Genomic DNA, 21,662 nt, shown 5'->3' on the forward strand with positions numbered 1-21,662 from the left:
TTCTATCGCATCAAACCACTCCCATGTCTCAGGGCTCTCCTTCCTCTGCCATCCCCTAGGTATTAGTCTCTTAGCAGCGTTTAAGAGGAAGGGGATCAATGTCTGCTTGTATTTTTTAGTATCTCCTTCCCATCCATGAAATAACACCACCCATGGGTCCTCTGCCACTTCTATGTTAGTGATAATCTTTATTAATGCAAGAGTCCTCTTCCAAAAAATTTTTATTTTGGGGCAACTCCACCAGATGTGACCCATTGTTCCCAGCCCATGACAGCCCCTCCAGCAGAGTGCTGTTGAACCGGTCTGGTATTTACTTAGTATTTCGGGGGTTAAATAACTTCTACTTATACATTTATAATTCATTTCTGCGGACTGTGTATCAAGTGTTAAGTTGAAAGTCCTATTTAATATTTTGCTTATTATATTTTTATCTTTTTTTGTGCCCAAGTCCCTCTCCCATTTCTCTATGTATGGCGGTATCTCCACCTTTTCAGCCCCCATCAGAATTTTATATAATTTGGAAATGGTGTTTCTCGAATTTTCTGAATCACATAACTTTTCCATTTCTGTCAAATCCTCCCCAGATCTAATGGGTTGTGGTAGTTTACTTACGAAATGTTTCAGTTGTAGATACCGCCATTCATCTATCCCCCGTGATTCCCTATCTTGTCTAAGCTGTTGGAGTGTAATTATTTTTCCATTTTTGATTATATCTCTCACCTGTGAAATCCCCCAAAATGATTCTTTCCCTCCTACTTTTTGAGTGCCTGGTGCAAAATATTCATTGTCTTTAAGTGACAATAGTGGAGAATTGTATTTCCCAATCACTTTTTTATAAACCCCGTCCCATACTTTAAATACTATCTGTGTGATTACGTGGGTATTTTTAACTAAAGTTCTGCTATGTGGAGGGTTCCAGATTATATTTCCTAAGTGCACATTACTAATTGTGTTCTCTATTTTCACCCACCCTTTTTCATTACTTTTTTTAACCCAATCTGTTAATCTTGATAAAATTATGGCCTTGTAGTAATTTCGTATATCTGGTACCGCCAGTCCCCCGTTATCTTTACTTTGTTTTAATATCTGGAAGGGGACTCTTGCTCTTTTATTTTTCCAAACAAAATTCATCATTATTTTATTCAATTTCCTTAGGTAAAACTGGGGCAGAGGGACCGGGATCATCTGAAAGTGGTAGGTTATCTTAGGGATGAGTGTCATTTTCAAGACATTTATTCGCCCTATCCATGAGAGCGGTTTGCTGGCGAGTCTCTTGCATTCCGTTCTAATACTGTCCAATAGAGGGATGTAATTTATGTGGTAAATCTTATCTATAGAGTTTGTTAATTGAATTCCCAGGTACTTAAGCTGCTTAGTCCACCCAAAGCCAGATACCCTCTTCACCTTATCTGCTTCTGCCTTTTTCAAGTTAATGTTTAATATTTCCGATTTACCCAAATTTATTTGAAAGTTGGATAAATCTCCATATTTCCTCAATGCTACATTCAATTTCTTTAGAGAGGCTACTGGATCAGTTATATATAATAGCACGTCATCTGCAAATGCTGCAATTTTGTGTTCATCCTCCCCTACCTTGATACCTTTTATCTCAGGGTCTCTACGTATCGTTGCAAGGAGTGGTTCCAGGGATAGGATAAAGAGCAACGGCGACAGAGGGCAACCCTGCCTCGTGCCGTTCCGCATCTCAAAAGGCTGGGACATTAACCCGTTAACTTTTATTGAGGCCATGGGGTGATGGTATAATGTCCTTATCCGTTGAATCATTATGGGTCCTATTCCCATAGCCTCCAGAGTCTGAAACATGAACCCCCAGTCTACCCTGTCGAAGGCCTTTTCGGCATCCATAGACAGCAGTAGCCCTGGGGGTCCATCCTCCTTCAGCTTTTGTAGCAAGAGGAGCGTCTTAACTCCGTTGTCCCTCCCTTCTCTTTTGGGGACGAACCCCACTTGGTCCGGGTTGACCAAAAGGTTTATATGTTCCTTTAATCTCTCTGCCAAGACCTTCGCGTATAGTTTTGTGTCGGTGTTGAGCAGAGAGATTGGCCTATAGCTGGAGCAGAGTGTTTTCTCCTTTCCTTCCTTTGGGATAATTGTGATAGACGCCTGAAGGGCTTCTCTGCTCATCTCGTAGCTATCTCCTAGTCCATTCATGTAATTGCAAAGCCTAGGGATTAATATTTCTTTAAATTTTTTGTAATAGAACAATGTGAACCCATCCGGGCCCGGACTTCGCCCTTGGGCTCCGCCTATTAGAGCTTTCCCAATTTCCTCCTCCGTAATTGGCTCATCAAGATGGGCCCTCGCTAGATCTGATATTATAGGTAAACTGGCGTTCTTTAAATAAATATTATTAATCTCTCTCCTGTTTTTAGATTTGGGCTCGTGCGCTTTGACTGAGTACAAGTCTTGGTAATATTCCCTGAAGGTTTCAGCTATCTTTCTAGAGGAATGTTCCATACGGCCGTTTTTAGTCTGAATCTTCTCGATGAAGTTTCTGGCTTTCTTTTTTTTTACTATTTTAGCAAGTACCTTACTAGGTTTGTTTCCCCAACAATATTGGTCTTTTATCCTCCTCCCATATGTTGTTTTTGATTCAAGTTCCAGTGCCTTTTTTAGCTCTATCCTTTTGATTGTCAGCTGTCTATACATCTTGCTAGATGGCGAGCCTGTTTGTTTTTTGTGTTCCTGCTCTAGCTTGTCTACCTCCCTTGTTAAGTTCTGAATGGCCTCGTGTTTTTCCTTTTTTCTCCGGGCTCCCATCTTAATCAAGACCCCTCTAATATATGATTTATGAGCCTCCCAGAGTATAGACCCTGAGACTTCTCCATTATCATTAACAGTAAAGTATTTTTCCAGTTCCTTTCTGACTAATGCATAACCTTCCTCCTCCCTTATTAACTCCTCGTTAATGCACCATTGATCCCTGGGTCTTATCTCCCCCCTTATTGTCATTTCCAGAACTACAGGGGCATGGTCTGAAAAGGTTATATTACCTATCTTGATGTCTACCACCTCCTCTATTTCCCTGTGATCTATAAGCCCCACATCTATACGGGAGTACGAGCCATGCACAGGAGAGTAATATGTATAGTCACGCAAACAAGGGTGAGTCACCCTCCATATGTCCACCAACTGGTGTAAAGATAATTTTTGTTTCACCATTTTTAATTGACCATTATTCGTTTCCTGTGTGCGGGCCGTACTGTCTATTTTTGGGTCCATACAGAAGTTGAGGTCTCCCATCAAGATTAGTTGTCCTTTCCTAAATTCTATTATTTTTTCTAAAATTTGGATAAAATATTTCATAGGGTTTTGGTTTGGTGCGTAGATGTTAGCTAGGGTATACTCCCTTTCGTTTAATCTGCCTCGGAGAATGAGGAATCTACCTTCTGGGTCTACCATTCTATCATCTAACACAAATCTTGTTGTTTTTGCGAATCCTATAGCGACCCCTCGGGTTTTACTCGAGATGGTGTCTCCATGGTACCAGAGCGGAAAATCGCTCGAAAAGAGCTTTAACTTAGACTGTTGTGAGATATGTGTCTCCTGGAGGAAGACTACATCAGGGCCCAATATTTTAAGCTCATTAAGAACATTTCTACGCTTTCTTTTCATATTTAGACCTCTGACGTTGTACGTGATGAATTTTAAGGTGGGCCTAACTATCATTCAATATGGGTAAATACCTCATCTTTCCTTTGACCTTGGAGAGAATCCCCCTTAAAAAAAAAAATTGCGACCCCCATTCCCAGAACCCCCTCCCTCACACACCCCTCCCACCCCCCCTCCCCCCACGTGGTCCTTATTGGACCCATAGACCATTGAGGAATACCCAGATGTGAGCTCCTCTCTTGGTCACCACCTCTGAGGGTGAAGCTCTTGGTGTGCTGCTCGGCAAGCCATCACGGCTCGGTACCCAAGGAGCAATCTTGCTCCCATTTACTTCTATTGGCTTTACCAAGTTACCTCCCACCTCCCCCCCCCCCCCCCGCCCGCCCCCACCTCCAGATAATTATATGTAACCTATTCCCAGATCCACCCACTTTTCACTGGCCCAGTCCGGTAGTGGGGGGGCCTGAATGTCTAGTTTTCCACAGAATTTTTCCAGGTCTCCTGGGAATCTCAGTTTTGCTGTTTTTCCTTCTCTGCTTCCTATCAGACAGGCCGGGAACCCCCATGTGTATTTAATGTTTTGTTCCTTTAATAGGTCTAAGAGGGGCTTCAGATGGCGTCTTCTGGTTAGAGTATCTCTGGCTAGATCAGGGTAGACTGATATCCTGGCATCTTCATATAGAAGTGGTGTTCTTCCTCGGAGTTTTGCCCATAGATTATCCTTATCTACAAAATACCTGAATTTCACAATAATGTCCCGGCTTCTCTCCGTGCGACTTGTGTCCCGTCTACCTATCCGGTGAATCCGCTCGATTTTGGGGAATTCCCCACCCCCTAGTTCCAGGATAGGACCAAAAATGTCTACCATAATCTTTTTTAAATCTTCATCCTTCCTCTCTGGGACCCCTCTGATTCTCAAATTTTGTCTGCGATTTCTGTTTTCTTGATCTTCTAATCTGTAACAGATTTTTATTTGATTTTGGTGTATAATTTTAAGTTGTTCTTTTATTTCAGAGAGGTCCTGTTCTTGTTTATCTAATATGTCCTCGGTTTTTTCCACTCTAGCAAGAATGCCCCCCAGATCCATCCTTAAAACATTTATTTCCGTTTTGATTGCTAGTTCGAGTAATTTAAACATTTCTATTATCTCGTTTTTTGAGGGGGGTTGCATATCTTGACTGCCTTCCTCCATTCGGGTATTATCTAGAATACTATCAACTGAGGAGTCCTGTCTTGAGTGTTCAGGGGTCTGTGCAACTTTTCCAGTCCCCCCCATTTTTTTTTCAGTCAGGGTTGACTTTTGGGTCTCTAAGCGGGGATTTCCCGGGCTGCCTCCGCGATTCATATATTGCTTAATAGTACTCCCAGAGGCGGTACCGCTTGCGGAGCTATCTTTAGGGGTTTTCCGTACGCCCCCCATCCCCATCTTGGGCGTCGCTTTGTTTGTTAATTATTTTCCGTTCTTAGTTATTGAGCCTATGCAAAGGTGTTTCAGCAGGTAGTGCAAATAAGATAAAGAGACAGATAATAAATAATCGTGTATGTTATCTTAAATGTTTCTCCCCCATCGGGGATTATTCCAGGACTGATAACACTTATATTTCACGATAACTTTCACCCTTTGTAGTTACAAATATCGGGAGAGCAATGCAACACATGTGAAGACAGTTATATCAACCAGTGTATTTGTATATCAAAGATCAGAAGGGGACATTTTCTTACGATCCTATTTGATTTCCATACCTTCCAGCGGTCTTCATCCCTTTTACAGCGGGACTGCTGTTCCACTCTTACCTACACAGGCTTGGCTCTAGGGGTTCCTTTCCACCCTCCCTGAGCTGACAGGGGATTCGTCTGATCGATTGCCTAGGAGTGGGTAGACACAGGCTGTTTCGCTATTCCCTCTGCACCTCCGACAGCAGTGAATGCCGGGGCATCCAGACGCGGCGCTCCGGCAGCTGCCCGAATAGCAGGGCGGTGTGAAGGCAAGGGGGGGCGAGGACGGGGGCCCGGGGGAGCGCGAGCTAGGCAACCAGGGGCTATGCCTCCATTCCTCTCCTAGGGCTGCGTGCCGCTCGCGGAAGCTTCCGGCTGTTCATCCGGACCATGGATCCCGTAGCTCTGCGGGCGGCGCTCCGTGCTCTATCCCGTCCTCCCGACCTCCCATCCGCAGAGCTGCTTGTTTGATCAAGCACGCGGCCGCTAACGCTGGCCGGCCAGCACACCTCCTTCTCCTCCCCTCCCGTCAGACGTCTTACGTCATGACCCGCCCTCGCCCTCTAGCATCTGCACATATTTCTGAAGTCACTTTAGCACTATACCTAATTTTGGACTTTTACCATCTCATTGTTATGCAGAGAAACCCCTTCCACCTTTTTAAAGGGCAGGTGGGGGAAGTCAGTAGTTTTTATGGTCATCGGTTATGTTCCTATCATCACTGGCAGCAGAAACAAAAGATGGGGGGACTAAAAATTAGGTTATGTGATTACGTGAATAAGTTAACCTTTTAGCAGGAAGAAGGCTACATACACAGTTAAGTGCAAAACACATTTAATGTGTGATGTGGATGAAGACTTTAGATTAGAGCCAAGAATTGAGAAGTAGCACACATTGTACCCAGAACCTTGTTTGTGCCCAGTCACTTCCAGCATCAAAAGTAGAATGGAAGGTGCAGGAATTACTACCACTCCTTCCATACTTGTTCCTCTGACTGATCATGGCGAGCCATACATAACAGAGAACCAAAGTTTAACAACTTGATAACCAAACTGTATGACCAGACATTATAATTTGTTTGAACAATCTCTTGTGTAGTGTGAGGACCAGTTATAGAGAAAAGGAATGTACATGTAAATGGACAGGCCCGGGCTACACTTAACAGTTGTTGGTAAATCTAAAGAAGACTGTAACGTGTACCCAGCTTCACTGATAAGAAAAATTGTCTAACTACAAGAGGCACATGTATGTTTTTTTTAATTCTAGTGTACTTTGTGTATTTCTACTGGATCTGTGCACTTATCCAGTGCAAAACTTTGCCTTTGTGCAGGGGCTTCCTGTATTAAAGTGGCATTAAAGGTAAAATGTTTTTTACCTTAATGCATTTTCTGCATTAAGAGCAAACATTTTTAACAGTAGCTCCCTCCCCTACCCCCCTAAATACTCACCTGAGCCCAATCTCGATCCATTGCTATGCACATCTGCAACAGCCCTTTTTCCCTCTCCCCACTCTCACAGGCTTAACAAAAATAGAAAAGCGCCTCTGAGTGCAATGTTTTAATCTGAGGCACTTTTCTGTTTTTGTTTTTCCATGTTGTTCCTGAGTTGGCTTCACTCCTGAGAAGAGCAGCCCTTAGTGCCTGAATTCCTATAGATTTTATCACCTTGATCCAGTTCCCAGATCCACAACTCAGCACCTTTCATTATTAATTGGATGTTTTATATTTACCTGTGGCCTTTTACAGTTGATTCTGTCTTTTATTTATAGCCTTGATTTAATTGATTGTGAGCTATTATATCGGAGTCCTGAGCGCTAGCATTTGCTGTTTTTTTTTTTTCACTCTCACAGGCTTGGCTGAGAGCAGCGGGAGCCATTGGCTACTACTACTGTCAGTCAAAACCTGTGAGCGGTGGGCAGGACCAAGCCAAGCTGTGTGTCTGAATAGATGCAAACCCTGACTGGGTTCCTGCCACATCTCTACTCTCTGAACAGGCTATGTACAGCACGGTGATAATACCAATGCTGACTGGATTTGCAAACACACTTTGGGGCACACAAGTGAATTTATATCCCAAGTGGCTGTTGTGGAATATATTTAAATGAAAGCTTTTGTGGCCAGTTTAGCTTTAATCAAAAGCAGCAATTTATTATCAATAGTATCTGATTTGACTGATCACAGGGAGATCTCTCATCACTTGTAATGCTTAGTATTTATGGAGCTGATAGTGTCTGCTGGGGTCTGTGGTATCATATAGACTTCGCCATCCGGCACACTGACCCTGAAACTTCAGGGGTAGAAGTTGTGCACCCCCTGGACTTTGGAAGCCTCAGACCAGATCACATATGTTCCATTTAAATTTCAGATTTCTCCAATCCATTTACTTGTAAGAAGAGTCATATGAATTTTTATTTTCAATATCAGTCAGAGAGAAAATAATAAACATTTCACAAGTACTCAGCACTCAGGAGAAAATTCCCAAATGAAAAATTACCCTCGATTTGTTCTTGTGGAAAGGAAAGGTTGTAATTTCAAAAACCCACTTTCCCTTCAAAAAAGAAGTGGAGGATTAAACATTCAGACAGTACGCAGATATCACAAGTAGCAAGTGCCGACTCTGCCGCAGATAATGTTTTAATAAGAGACCAGGGAAGGAAAATTACAGATTCATTTTGCCTGCTAGAACTGCCTTTGATTCTTATTCAGCGCATTACCATATAACTGAACACACGGCACCAGTCTGTCCTCTAAATTAGTATTGATCACTATAGTACACATGCTGATACATGCTACATCGCCTAATGTCAACACTCGCAGCGTTATTACTCATAAATCAATAGCTGTAAACAAAAAACCTGCAAGTGTGATTGATGGTCAGCAATAGAGATGACGTGATGAGCTGGAAAACAAGGCAGAGTGGGTTATGTGTCTCAATCCAGATGGCTCAGGTCGGCCATCATAAAAATATTCTACAATGCCTGTGTCCAACATAGCAAATACTGCCAGGCACAACCATCCTGTGGTTTTATGATCTAGTTAGTACACTGGCTATAGAGATGTGCCCATCATACTCAAATTTAAAGCAAAACTAAACCAAACCACCCCATCCTTTACAGCAAAGGAAGCTGCAACCTTAGAGTCTGTTGCCATGGTGCTGAAGATGTGATCATTTATGACACTGGCCATTTGATGGCTTGATAGTTCAGTTGAGAACACAAGCAACCATGATAGTTATCATTCACGGCATAAGATCAAGAACACAGGGACGTGACCACAAACAGGCAAGAGGAAACTATTCTTAGAAAGTATTGTTACCGAAAGGATGGTTGATGCTTGGAATAGATAGACCACTTGGTTTTTGGAAACTGGTAAATGAGTGGGTTATGTCATAAGAGCACTCTTATTGTTTTGATGGCATGGTGAAAGAGAAGAACCTCTTTCATATTTTTGTTGGCGTTTGCTTACTGGAGAAATTTCTTCTCACATCCTCTTCTTAGAGACTCCACAGGAAGGGAGTGAAAATCTCTAAACACTGAGGGCAAAAACCATCCCTGACAACTGTCACTGGAACGGGGTTCCCCATTGGTAGATTTATTCTCATGTTCACATTGTAGATGTCTTCTTATTGTCTGGCCTAGTGAAAAAAGCCACCACCAGAAAGTAGTTTATAAATGTTCCACACTCTACCCAAAGAAACTATTGCATAGAGTTTTAATTTAACTGATCTCAAAAGCCCAAGTCACACATAAAACTTAACTCTTAACTTTTTTTAGATTGTTGTACAATACAAAATATACTTGGATAATTAACCTGTGAACAAATTATATGACCAGAAGAATCAGGATCTTCCCAAGCGTCCCCAGTCATGGGTGCAAAGATCATTACAGTACATAAACCAGGATTTTTGACTTACAAAGCAATAGGAAGATCATAAGATCATAAAAAACAGAGGGGAGGGACCTACGTTCTTTACTGTAATCCAAGAAAATCTTATTGTAATCTAATTTTCTTAACTGTATAGTACATGACACAGGATCCTTAGTCATAACCATAAGCAGTCCATCTGAGGGGGTGGGCAACAAAGCAGAAAATGTTAATAACAGGGTAAGGGAGAGTTAATCCGTTTGGCTGATGGAGGCTGTAGTCGAGAGGTAGACATATTACATCTAGACAGTGGACAGAAATTTCCTTAAGATGTTTTGGGGCAAGTCATTGGGAGGGGGAGACAGTATCCTGGTTAAAGTGAAAGGAGGAAAGCACCTTGGGGAGAAAGGAGTTCCTAGGCCTCGGGACTATCCTTTGCTTGTGTATAACTAGAAAAGGTTCCTTACAGTATAAGGCTGGATTCACACCTATGCAGTTTTAGTGCTTTTTGCATTTTGCAGATTTGCACTACAGAATGTGTTCCATAGGAAACCATGTTAAATAGACTGTAGTGCAAATCAGTAAAATGCAAAAAGCACTAAAACTGCATAGGTGTGAATCCAGCCTTATACTGTAAGGAACCTTTACTAGTTATACACAAGCAAAGGATAGTCCCGAGGCCTAGGAACTCCTTTCTCCCCAAGGTGCTTTCCTCCTTTCACTTTAACCAGGATACTGTCTCCCCCTCCCAATGACTTGCCCAAAAACATCTTAAGGAAATTTCTGTCCACTGTCTAGATGTAATATGTCTACCTCTCGACTACAGCCTCCATCCACCTGGAGCCTGCAAACCCGGAAAAAGACCGCGAGGGGGCTCCGTGTGCAGGTAAGTCTGTCATACCATGCTAGTATGCGGTGCATATTCTTACATTATGCAGGGGGCCTAGATATTTTTTTATGTTTTGTGATGGTTTATTACTGCTTTAACCACTTTCTGCCCGCGCTATAGCTGAAAGATAGCTACAGCGTGGGCTTCCTTTGCCAGGAGGGCGTACGATGGATGTCCTCCCGTAATCGTGCTGCCCGTGAGTCCTTCAAACTCTGCTGATCACGGATCGAGGTAAAGGGCCAATCACAGCTGCTCTTTAACACGTGATCAGCTGTCAGCCAACACAAGCCAGTTATCAGCTGTTTTTTCCCTCACGCTAAAAGCGTGGGGGGAGAAGAAAGCCGATAACCGGCTTATGTTAAAGGGACATTGGCACTGATTATCAGTGTAGTCCCACCAGTACTGCCAATCAGTGCACATCAGTGCTGCCAATCTTTGCCTCCTCATCGGTGTCACCCATTAGTTCTGCCTACCCGTGCCCATTAGTGCCGCCTATCAGTGCCACCTCATCAGTGCCCACCAGTGACGCCTTATCAGTGCCCATCAGTTCCACCGCTCAGTGCCCATCAGTGCAGCCTCATCGGTGCACATCAGTTCCACCTCTCAGTGCCCATCAGTGCAGCCTCATCGGTGCACATCAGCAAAGGAGTAAGATTACCTGTTTGCAAAATGTTCTTTTTTTTTTTGGTCTTTTTTTGTTTATTTCGCAAAAAATAAAAAACCCAGTGGTGATTAAATACTACCAAAAAAAGCTCTATTTATGTGAAAAAAATGATAAAAATGTCATATACAGTGTTGCAATTGTCATTAAAATTGTGACAGCTCTAAAAGCTGAAAATTGGCCTGGGCACGAAGGGGGTAAAAGTGCCCAGTAGGCAAGTGGTTAAAGAAGGCTTCTAGCCACTTGTCTTCCAGGTTCTTGAAAACAAAAGCACACAAAAGACACGTTTAAGGTTTTGTTAACCTCCCTGGTGGTATGATTATTTCAGATTTTTGCGTCTCTAAGCGGTACAATTAATTTGCATAGAAATTTGGCGTTTTATATTGTAGGCCTGTAATGCTTAGCAATAACACACTTAAACCTGTCCAAGCAAGAGCCTAGTAGATATCCCGGGTATGATGAAGTTTGAAACACAAAATCATAAATTATTATATAATAAATAAATATAAATAATTATAAAAAATAATAATATAATAATAATAAAATACATTTCCCCACGATTCACTATCGCTCAATTCTGCAAGTGTTCTAATTTACTATCGCTGTTTTCTAGCTGGTCTAAAGCCACTTTTGACGTAAAGGGACACTTTTTGGTTGCTATGGACAATCTCCAGTTTCCAGGCAGAAAGAACAGTATATATCATATAAAACTGCATTCAGGGCATTGGACAAAGCACTGGGGACAAAAGGGATGTGAAATAATTTCATACAGTACTGTAATCTGTAAGATTACAGTACTGTATGTGTTATGAATTTTCACTTTTTTTAAATTTGGCACCAGGCTCCGCCCCCGTGCGTCGCGACGCTCGCAGGGAATGGAGCCCGGCACAGAGAGGCTTCGGGCGGAGGACAGAGCCCACAGACACCGCGGGGGGACATTGCAGGATCCTAGGGACAAGGTAAGTATACTGCACCAGGATCCTGAGATGTAATCCCGAGTGTGGCTCGGGGTTACCGCTAATGGTGCTGAAATTTAACCCCGAGCCACACTCGGGATAACCGCCAGGGAGGCTATGGCAAGAGATGGCTGGGTCCACAATGGGGATAATTTTTTTTTATAGAAACCCCTCCTCAATAATCTATTGCTAAGCAATTGGAGGGTTTGAAAATCTTTTTTAGGATGAGAACAGTCACTTTATAACCATATAACACATGCTCTAAAGCCTGGTACACATGGGCCAAATATTGGATGGATTAACAGAAACTAGCCAACATTCGGCCCATGTGTACAGAAACCTGTCTGGCTTCTGTCAAACGGGAATGTTGGTAAAACGGCTGCCGATCAACATTCAACTGGTGTGTGCTGTTGGGAGGGCAGTCCCCCTGTCAGAACACAATAGCTCAGTGGGGAGATCGCTGTACTATTATCTCACTCTTTTTAAATTAGCCTGCTGGGTTGAACAAAAAATAAACTGTCAGTGTGTACCAGGCTTAAGAGTGAGTGGATAGGAAAAGTCTTAGGAGGTCTGGACAGTATCAGGTTGAGCAACCTGGAGACCTTAGGTGTGGTCTCACCTAGGCTGCTCTAAGGCAAAGCAGGAATGTACCTCATCAATAAGGACCAAAAAAGTATCCTTTACTTTATCCGGTTCCCGACCGGCGCACGCCAATGTACGTGGGCAGAATGGCACGGCTGGGCAAATGGGTGTACCTGTACGTCCCTTTGAATTTGCCGCCGTGCCATCGCGTGCGCGCCGACCGGGAGCTCCGTGAGTCGGGTCGCGGGTCTCATGGGCTCGATGTCCGTGGGGATACCCGCGATTGTCTCATGGAGAGGAAGAACAGGGAGATGCTAATGTAAACAAGCATCTCTCTGTTCTGCCTAGTGACAGTGTCACTGATCTCTGCTCCCTGTGATCGGGAGCTACGATCAGTGATGTGTCACAGCTAGCCCATCCCCCCTACAGTTAGAACACATCCCTAGGACACACTTAACCCCTACAGCGCCACCTAGTGGTTAACCCCTTCACTGCCAGTCACATTTACACAGTAATCAATGCAATTTTAATCGCACTGATCGCTGTATAAATGTGAATGGTCCCAAAATCGCGCCAAAATTGTCCGACGTGTCCGCCATAATGTCGCAGTCATGATAAAAATCGCTGATCGCCGTCATTATTAGTAAAAAAAAAAATATTAAAAAAATGCCATAAAACGATTCCCTATTTAGTAGACGCTATAACTTTTGCGCAAACCAATCAATAAACGCTTATTGCGATTTTTTTTTTACCAAAAATATGTAGAAGAATACGTATCGGCATAAACTGAGGAAAAAAGGTGTTTTTTTTTTTATAAATTTTTGAAGGATATAGCAAAAAATAATGCGTTTTTTTCAAAATTGTCGCTATTTTTTTGTTTATAGCGCAAAAAATAAAAACCACAGAGGTGATCAAATACCACCAAAAGAAAGCTCTATTTGGGGGGGAAAAAAAAGACATCAATTTTGTTTGGGAGCCACGTCGCACGACCGCCCAATTGTCAGTTAAAGCGACGCAGTGCCGAATCGCAAAAAGTGCTCTGGTCTTTGGCCAGCAAAATGGTCCAGGGCTTAATTGGTTAATAAAGTAGAGAACACCTCCACTTCTGATTCTGTTGAAGCAGAAGACTACTCACTCTACTGAAAAACAAAAGCAGAGGAGCACCTCTAAGAGTAGGCAGATCATTATGGAACATTTTCATATCAATCTGGCTACTCTTAAAAACAAACACTCCTCTGCTTTCGTTTTTTTTAGATTTTGTCCTTTCCTCATCTAGAGATTCACCTGGTTGTAGCTGCCTGATGGACTCATAGTTTTTCAATTATATAGACACTAATTATATTGACTAGCCCCATCCTGACTTCGGCAAGACTTTTCTACACCAGCTGATGGACCTCAGCTCTGGACTTGTATAGCACCATGTGGCTAACAATGAGATGCACATTGTGTTAAGGTGAACGCTTACATAGGTTCCAATGCCCGAGGCAACATTACAGGCCAGCCACCCATCTTCTTCTAAACATGGTCTGGGTACAGTCCCAAAAGACTCAACTGAGGATCAACGGATCAAAAAAGCTGCAAGGGAAGGAGGAGAGGCCGCTTGAACGATTAGTTCTGGATTGGGACAGATGTTTGAGCCTGGATGCAGTCAGCTGTGTCCAGACTCGGATATTTGTCCCAAACAGCAGCTAATCGCTCTGTGTGTGTTTACATGCGATCGCATAATCCGGTCATTCCAGCAGCAAAAATCTGTAGATTCTAGCTGCAGGATTCCAGTGGCTGTCATAAACTGGCTGTGCGAAAGGGGCCTACACAAAATATAAAAATAGTAAGTAAAATTCCTCTCAGGAGAGAGAGAGAGAGAATGTCTATCCACTGAGGACACTCGGAAAAAAAAGCTAAGGCTACCTGGGAAAGGGAGGGGTTATATAGAGTGGATGTTCCTGTAGCCTTTTTGACAGTGTCTGATCATCTGAAGGTAGCTGCCGAAAACCCATGGGTATGACTAAGGATCCTGTGTACAATGAAGAAAACACTACACTGCCAACATGGCAAAGTACATGGACATGATTATACTAAAATTCTATTACACTTTATACAGTGTACACTACACCTGTAATATGACTGACCACTGGACACGATCATAATACAATTCTATCACTATATATGTAAAAGACTATAGTTTGCCAACCACTGGACATAATCTAAACACAATTCTACAATACTTTATATTTAAAACACTACACTTCAAACATAACTGACAACTAGACAGGAACATTATATAATCCTGTTGTTTTGCATACATTGCGATAATGTGACCAACCACACTGGATAGGATCATAATACAATTCTATTAAATTGAATAAATAGAAACTATACCCCCAATGACTGATCACACTAGGATAGGATTATAATACCATTCTATACATACAGCATTACATTCTCAACATGACTGACCACTGGACATGATCATAACATAATTCTATTACACTATACATAAAACACTATACCCCCAATGTGACAGACCACTGGAAATGATCATAATACTATTCTATTACATTGGAAGTAAAACACTACATATTCAACATGACCTACCACTTGGACAGGATCATAATACAATTCTTTCGCACCAGGGGTATCCAACCTCAGCACTCCAGTTGTTTTGAAACTGCAAATTTATTAATGCCTCTGTGAGTCATGCCTATGGCTGTTGTGTAATTACCAGTCCCAGGTGCAATGCCTCATGGGACTTGTAGTTACACAACAGATGGAGTGCCAAGGTTGTCTACCCTATATTACACTGCATACATACAGCACATAATTAAAAACTACTCCCCGAACATAACTGACCACTGTACATGATCATTATACAATTCTATTGGGCTATATATGGTGAACACTGGTTCAGTAACATGATCGACCACTGCACAGGATCATAAAACAATTCTAGTACACTCTATAAAGTACAATGTACTACTAAACATGACTACAATGGTTGATTTTGGGAACAAAGTATATACAACGTTCAGTTTTTGGTTACATTCAGTTCACTATTGAATATTTAGGATTGGATTAAGTTGCACAGCAATACTGATGGAGACCGATGAGCCAGGTGAGGGCAGCTCTCGCCTCTCTCTCTCCTTCCTGCATGAATGACCTTGAAATCCAATTGAAGCAACAGAGAAACGGCTGCTTTTCTGACAACAGCTCTCTGTTCTCACCTATATAGTTATCATCTGTACTCTGACAGACTGTAATAGAAATAAAATGGCACTTAAATCCATTAAGAAGCAGATAATGGTCCTCTTATAACAGGCCTTGCAAGATTCATTGGTGATACTTCGCTTCTATCACCTACTCAATTAAAACTGCTGGAACAGTGGAAGGGTAAAAGGTGTTTGGTCAGGGAAGGATTTGTCGCTGTACATAGTCATCATGTCACAACACAATTACAGAAGAAGTAATGACATTGCGGACACCCAGAAGTATCTTGAGCTCTCAAGATTAGTCTACATCTCTGCATTCCCAGAACAATGCTGTCATTTCTGCTCACCCTGAAAAATTTTAAGAACAGCTGTCATCCTATGCAAAACATAGAAACTGACAGAGTATTTAAAATTCCAGAATTTCAGACAGAAAACCATCAGTAAATGTATATAGCATAAGAAATACAAAAAATTGCTGCTGAATCCCTCTATAGCTTGTGAGTCTTTAGCACCTCCAACCCTAGCTGCCACACTGATCATCATTTCTGAATTTGATGCGTCTTTTTTGGCTTGAAACACGCAGTCTGTAAATTGGTAGTATAGTGGATCCCTGTCTGGCTAGTGCTCTAGTGATGTCACTTCCTGAGTTGGGCCAGACGATACCAGCGGAAAATGACAAGACTGCTCTAGAGAACTGCTAATGTGTCATCTGGCACTATTTCGCTTTCCCAACTGCAGTGTCAGGTTCACTGCCCTCAAAATCCCGCAACAACCTCGACAAGCACAACATCCCCACTTGTGATGACAGCTGTAAATGGCTAATAATAATTACTAGGGCCGAAACAACTAATCAATTAATCAACAACTAATCGATTATGAAATTAATCGATTACTATTTTCATAATCGATTAATCGGGCAGTAACATAATGAGGTTAAAAAAACTAAAATAAGAGCAAATAATCGCTACTGTAAATATTACTTTCACTGTTGCACAGTAAAAAACGAACCCCTTAGAGTAGCGATTATTTGCTCTTTTTGTACTATAAAGGGCTAATTTTAGTTTTTTTTTTTTTTTTAACTCCATTATGTTACTAAATGTCTTAGGCCTGGTTCCCACCCATGTGTTTTTTGGTGCTTTTTGCAGAAACTCACTACAGTTTATTTAACGTTCACATCTATGCTTTTTTTCAGCTGCTGCGTACTTGAAAAGGGTCAATGACCTTTTTCAATGCAAAACGGTGCTTTTTTGGTGCAATATACTTCAATGGAGAAGCTGCAGAAAAGCATGTAGTGTGTTTTTGCAGCAATTTGTGTTTTTTAATCTGCCCAACAACAAATTGGCCAAAAAAAAAAGGCATAAAAAGAAGCAAAAACACAAATCGCAGCAAAATCAAGTGCGCAAAAATCAACACGCACAGCAAAAAGCACTACATAAACTGATCAAAAGCAAACTGCATAGGTGTGTACCGGGCGTTATGCTGGCCACACGGATCAATTTTCAGACAAGAATATTCATGCGAAAAATCTTTATACATTCGCTAAATGAAACAATGTTTGACATTTTCACTTGCTTTTAACATTCTGTTTTAAAATGAATGAAATTTCTGAACAAAAACTACATACACTGTCTGAAAATTCATTTGACCAAGAAGTTTACTATTTCTAAATTTCACTGTGGTTGAAAACAAATGTCGATTTGACCCCACTAACGATTAGAAAATCGAACAAAAGTCTTAAAATGACATTTTATTTTGAAGGAAGACATTGTTTTGGTATGGCCAGCATATAATATTACAGTTCTGTTTGAAAATCTGTAAAACAGTCTTTATTTTCTTTAAATAAAAAATTGATGTAAGTCTGATGATATTTACTAGATTCAACCTCTAATAGTATATACAGTATATCTCTTCTATCTGTTTTTCTCAGAGTGGATTAAAGATTTTACTCCCTAACCATATAGTTGGTTATTTATATTTACCCCTGCATATAGAGATATTTAGGACTAAATTGCCTTTTTTTAAACTTTACATATTAACTAAATTATACACGCACTTTTTTTTAAGGTTATTAACCGATTAATCAATTAATCAAAACAATAATCGGCCAACTAATCGATTATGAAAATAATCATTGTTTGCAGCCCTAATAATTACCCTGCGCTCACTTTCCAATGGTGCAGTCCCAGCAGTAACACTGTTGTCATTTAATATCCAAAATATTTATTTAGCATTTTTACCCCAGGAACTGAACAGAATTTAGACGCAAATATTTAATTTAATATTTAATTAACTTTTTTACACTAACACATTATGCTACAATTGTTCTGTTTTCTTACCATTCGGTGATCCTAGAAGTTTCATGTTTCTGTTTATTTCTCCAATCTGACCATTATACTATATGTAATAAGGAAATTAGGTTTTCACCTGCAGCTATTGTACAATTTGAGGTTTTCTGGTATACCCTTCACTCATGTTAAACGTTTTTGTGCTGTACATAGTAAGCCTCTTCTTGATTTCTTTTTTATGTGAAGTATATAACGAGGCAATCAGCATCTGCTGAAAGGGCTGACAAGTGCAAAATCAGTGCTAAGAAAAACAGGCACTGGTTGGAAAATGCTAATTGAGAAGGATAACTGGATTTGGAAGCTTCTGCAGGTCACACGCTTATTGTTCAAATAGACTACAATTAAAAATACCTACAAACCTACTCACAGAAAAATTTCTAGACTTAACTCAACAGACTGGAGGTCCAATCCAGATAAATATCAAACCAATGGACAGCCATCTGATGACTACCAGAAAATAGGATAAAGATCAAAGCCTCAGCTTCCCTCCAACTGCTGAATAGCTACAACTCCTAGAAACCTCTGGGAATTTGGCTCCTCAGCTGCTAAGGAAATAGAGCTCCTATTTAATCAGGCAGGCCCAGAGCTGCTGACGAACTACATTTTCCAAATGGCTTAAATTTCTATATATTAGACAGACACAACATGACCAAGCCTGATGAAAACAGTCAATATTTATTGCTGGGCAAAGATCGGAATCAACAGCATTTCTAAAACAGGAAAATTGTATCCATCAAATGTTTTATAATTAACATGGATATGAAAGCACCTACCTGTTTGTGCACCGTTCTCTGCTTCATCTCTGGACTATCCCCTTTAGATGACGAGGATTGCTGCCTCATTCGGGCTCCACTGCCGGGCCAATCTGGTGACGAGGACATCATACTGCCACTTGATGGCCTAGGGTAAGGTGCTGTATTGAGCAACGTTGGTGGTGTCCTTCCTCTGGTCATTGGTGGTGGTGGAGGAGGAGGTGGCTGGTCTATTCTCCTCTGAGGACCCGAGCTGTTCTGCCGTGGCATGGTGGGCTGTCCAGCCTTTTCAGTCAAAGATAATTGCCTACGTGACATGTCTCCAGATCGTCTGCTGAATTCTTCGCTAGTTCCAGGGTTAATAAAGCCATGTTTGCTCCCTGCCAAGTCCTCGCTGTTACTGTGGGAGCTAAGAGAACTATGACATTCAGAACCAGAGTCTCCCAAACCCCGTGGTGATACCGGCAAACCTGCTGCCATTTGGTACACAGGGTTCTGGAATGATAGAGGTGCCAGAAGCTGTGGCCTACCCAATGTGGCATCTGCATTTGGAGTGGTTGGTGTTTGGCCTGTTCTTCGGGCTGTTGTCATGGTCATTATATTACCCTGTGGCGTCCGTGCGGTCCATATTGCCTGAAGCTGACTAAAAGATGTCTGACTGTCGTTCAGAGAGTCTCCAATCCCTGATGTGTTGGTACCAACGTCCAGTACCCGATTGTCCTGCAGGTCCACCATAGACAGACTCTTGCTGCCATTCGTGATCTGCACATCAGGTTCATTGGCCTCCGAGTAGCTGGAGCTTCGTGCTGGCGAGGGCTGGACTCCAGCAGACCTTGTGACAAAAAATAAGTCCTTGTTTTCAGGTGTTGGAGAGGGTAACCGGGTGAAATCTATCAGACTACGGGAAGATAGATAAACAGAGGGAGACAAGAGGTCAATGTGACTCTGGACCAGCTGATTCCATCATGTCAAACAACAAGGCGCTGCCATAATGGGCCCAACCAAGAAAAATGATTTGAGACCCTCTCTTTCATGTTCCCAGTGCAGTGTGAAGGAACCAATGGTGAAATCTAATTGGCTGCTATAGAAAACAAGTGTTTTCCTTCAGACAAGTTTATGCATGCCAATAGACAGCCAGACAGAATGAATACTCCTCATTTTGATCATCACCTAAGATCAGTGGTCCCCAAACTCTGGCCCTTTGCTTGCCTTTATCCAGCCCTTGGGACATTATTTCTCACATGGACATCAAAAATATGGTACTATTCTTCCCACTAACACCAATGATGAGACACTATTTTTTCCATTGACACCAAAGATGGGACACTACTCTTCTCGTGGGCATCATTGATAGGGCACTATTCGTTCCACTGATACCATTTTCTACTCGCTCTTTTTCAACTACTACTACTACTGCGGTGTTAATACTACCTCCTGTCATTATACCCAGGAAGATATATGGCCAGCCACCTGAGGGATCAAGTACAATTATGTTATGTTTGCTGCCTCACTACCATATCATTAAACTTTTCATCAGAAACTCAACTTGTTTTGCCTAATTTCACCCATCAAAGGGCTCATTTTAGGTCACAAAAAGTGCAGCTAAAGGTGAAGATGTTTCTCACTAAGTCAATGTGTGGTGCGGCTTAACCCACTGGAAACAAATCACTAATCAGCATTCCCTGAACCCATGGTGTAATGGAAGGTAAAGTTTGGCTACCATACAGTATTCTACACCACACCTTCTGCTAGTAACAAAAGCCAGCCAAACTCTCTACAGCCAGAAAATGCTCTGCAGCTATAACTGTGATATGAGAATGGGAAAATGGAACTGAAAAGCAAAATTGCACTGGACCTCAATGCTCTCAAATAATGCCTGTCTGTGTTGCTTCAGAAACTAATCAGATTCACACATACATTGAATATTTAAATCTGTTTTTATTTCACTTAGATGGATGAGGTACACAATGGGGCTGATTTATTTAAACTGGAGTGCGCAAAATCTGGTGCAGCCGTGCATGGTAGCCATTCAGCTTCTAGCTTCAGCTTGTTCAATTAAAGTGATTGTAAACCCTTTACAACCACTTTTGCCTACAGGAAAGCCTATAATAAGGCTTACCTGTAGGTACTGTGGATTTCTCCTAAACTTGCACAGTTTAGGAGATATTCACTGTATGTGCATGTGCCAAAGTCATCGGCACATGTGCACTGAAGAAACGGCTCGTACGTGACGTTTCTTCAGCTGCTGTGCCGTGACCGGCGGCTCCCACGTGCTGGAGTGATGTCATCACGGCTCCGTACAATCACAGCGCCAGAGCAAGCGAACCCGGAAGTAACATTCCGGAGACATGTCGCCCATCACAGCAGTGTACCGGGACCGCTGCAACATCATCGTTCTAAGGTATTTCATAATGAGCTAGTATGCGATGCATACTAGCTCATTATGCCTTTGTCTTGCAGGTTGTTTTTTTTATTTTTTTGCAGAGTTTACAACCACTTTGACAAAAAACCTGGAAGCTGATTGGTTTCCATTCAGAGCTGCACCAGATTTTGCATTCTCTAGTTTTAGTAAATCAATTCCAATGTCTGAAAGAAAAACTGTCTCTTTTTCAACCGTGTACGATTGGAGCTATTATTTGTCTTCAGTCTGTTTAGAAAACAGAGATGGTTATCTAGGGGAACATAGACCGTTCTTCTTTCAGGTGGTTGAATGTTTAGAAATGATCAGTGTTTGAAGAACTGTACCATATAAACAGAGGAGAGTTTCTGGAATGCCCTGGACAGATAAAAAGCATCTCTCAGAAAGCAGGCGTGTCTAAGCCTGGCATTCCCAATCTGCCAGCTTTAAGCAGCGTGCAAATTTAAATAGATTTTTAGAGTTTCCCCACATGCTGAGCAGAATTAGGGATAAAAGTGGTAATTACAGAGACAGGCCTTCCGTCTCTATATTCCCTGCTTTCTACTAATTAAATTGCTAAATACAACGTAGCTGGCGTTTAACATTCCACTGCTATCGTTCTTTTGATCAGTATAATTACATTTTATTAGGGAAGGTGGTG

The 21,662-nt window shown here is 41.8% G+C and overlaps 1 protein-coding gene across 13 annotated transcripts in view; it reads right to left on the reverse strand.

The window, feature by feature from the left end:
* Positions 1–21,662, reverse strand: part of DAB2IP (DAB2 interacting protein) — a 728,988-nt gene that overhangs the window by 42,981 nt on the left and 664,345 nt on the right. For 12 of the 13 annotated variants that reach the window (XR_012236021.1, XR_012236022.1, XM_073599533.1 and 9 more), the window contains one exon: positions 18,625–19,501. Coding sequence is in view for 11 of the 13 variants with exons in the window: in XM_073599533.1 (XP_073455634.1) it covers positions 18,625–19,501 (877 nt within the window). In the remaining 2 variants the exon portion in view is untranslated. The remainder of the gene's footprint in view (positions 1–18,624; positions 19,502–21,662) is intronic. The other variant, XM_073599532.1, reaches the window with a different exon arrangement.

The sequence above is a fragment of the Aquarana catesbeiana genome, linkage group LG09 (assembly GCF_042186555.1).
Source record: "Aquarana catesbeiana isolate 2022-GZ linkage group LG09, ASM4218655v1, whole genome shotgun sequence".
Taxonomy (NCBI): Eukaryota; Metazoa; Chordata; class Amphibia; order Anura; family Ranidae; genus Aquarana; species Aquarana catesbeiana.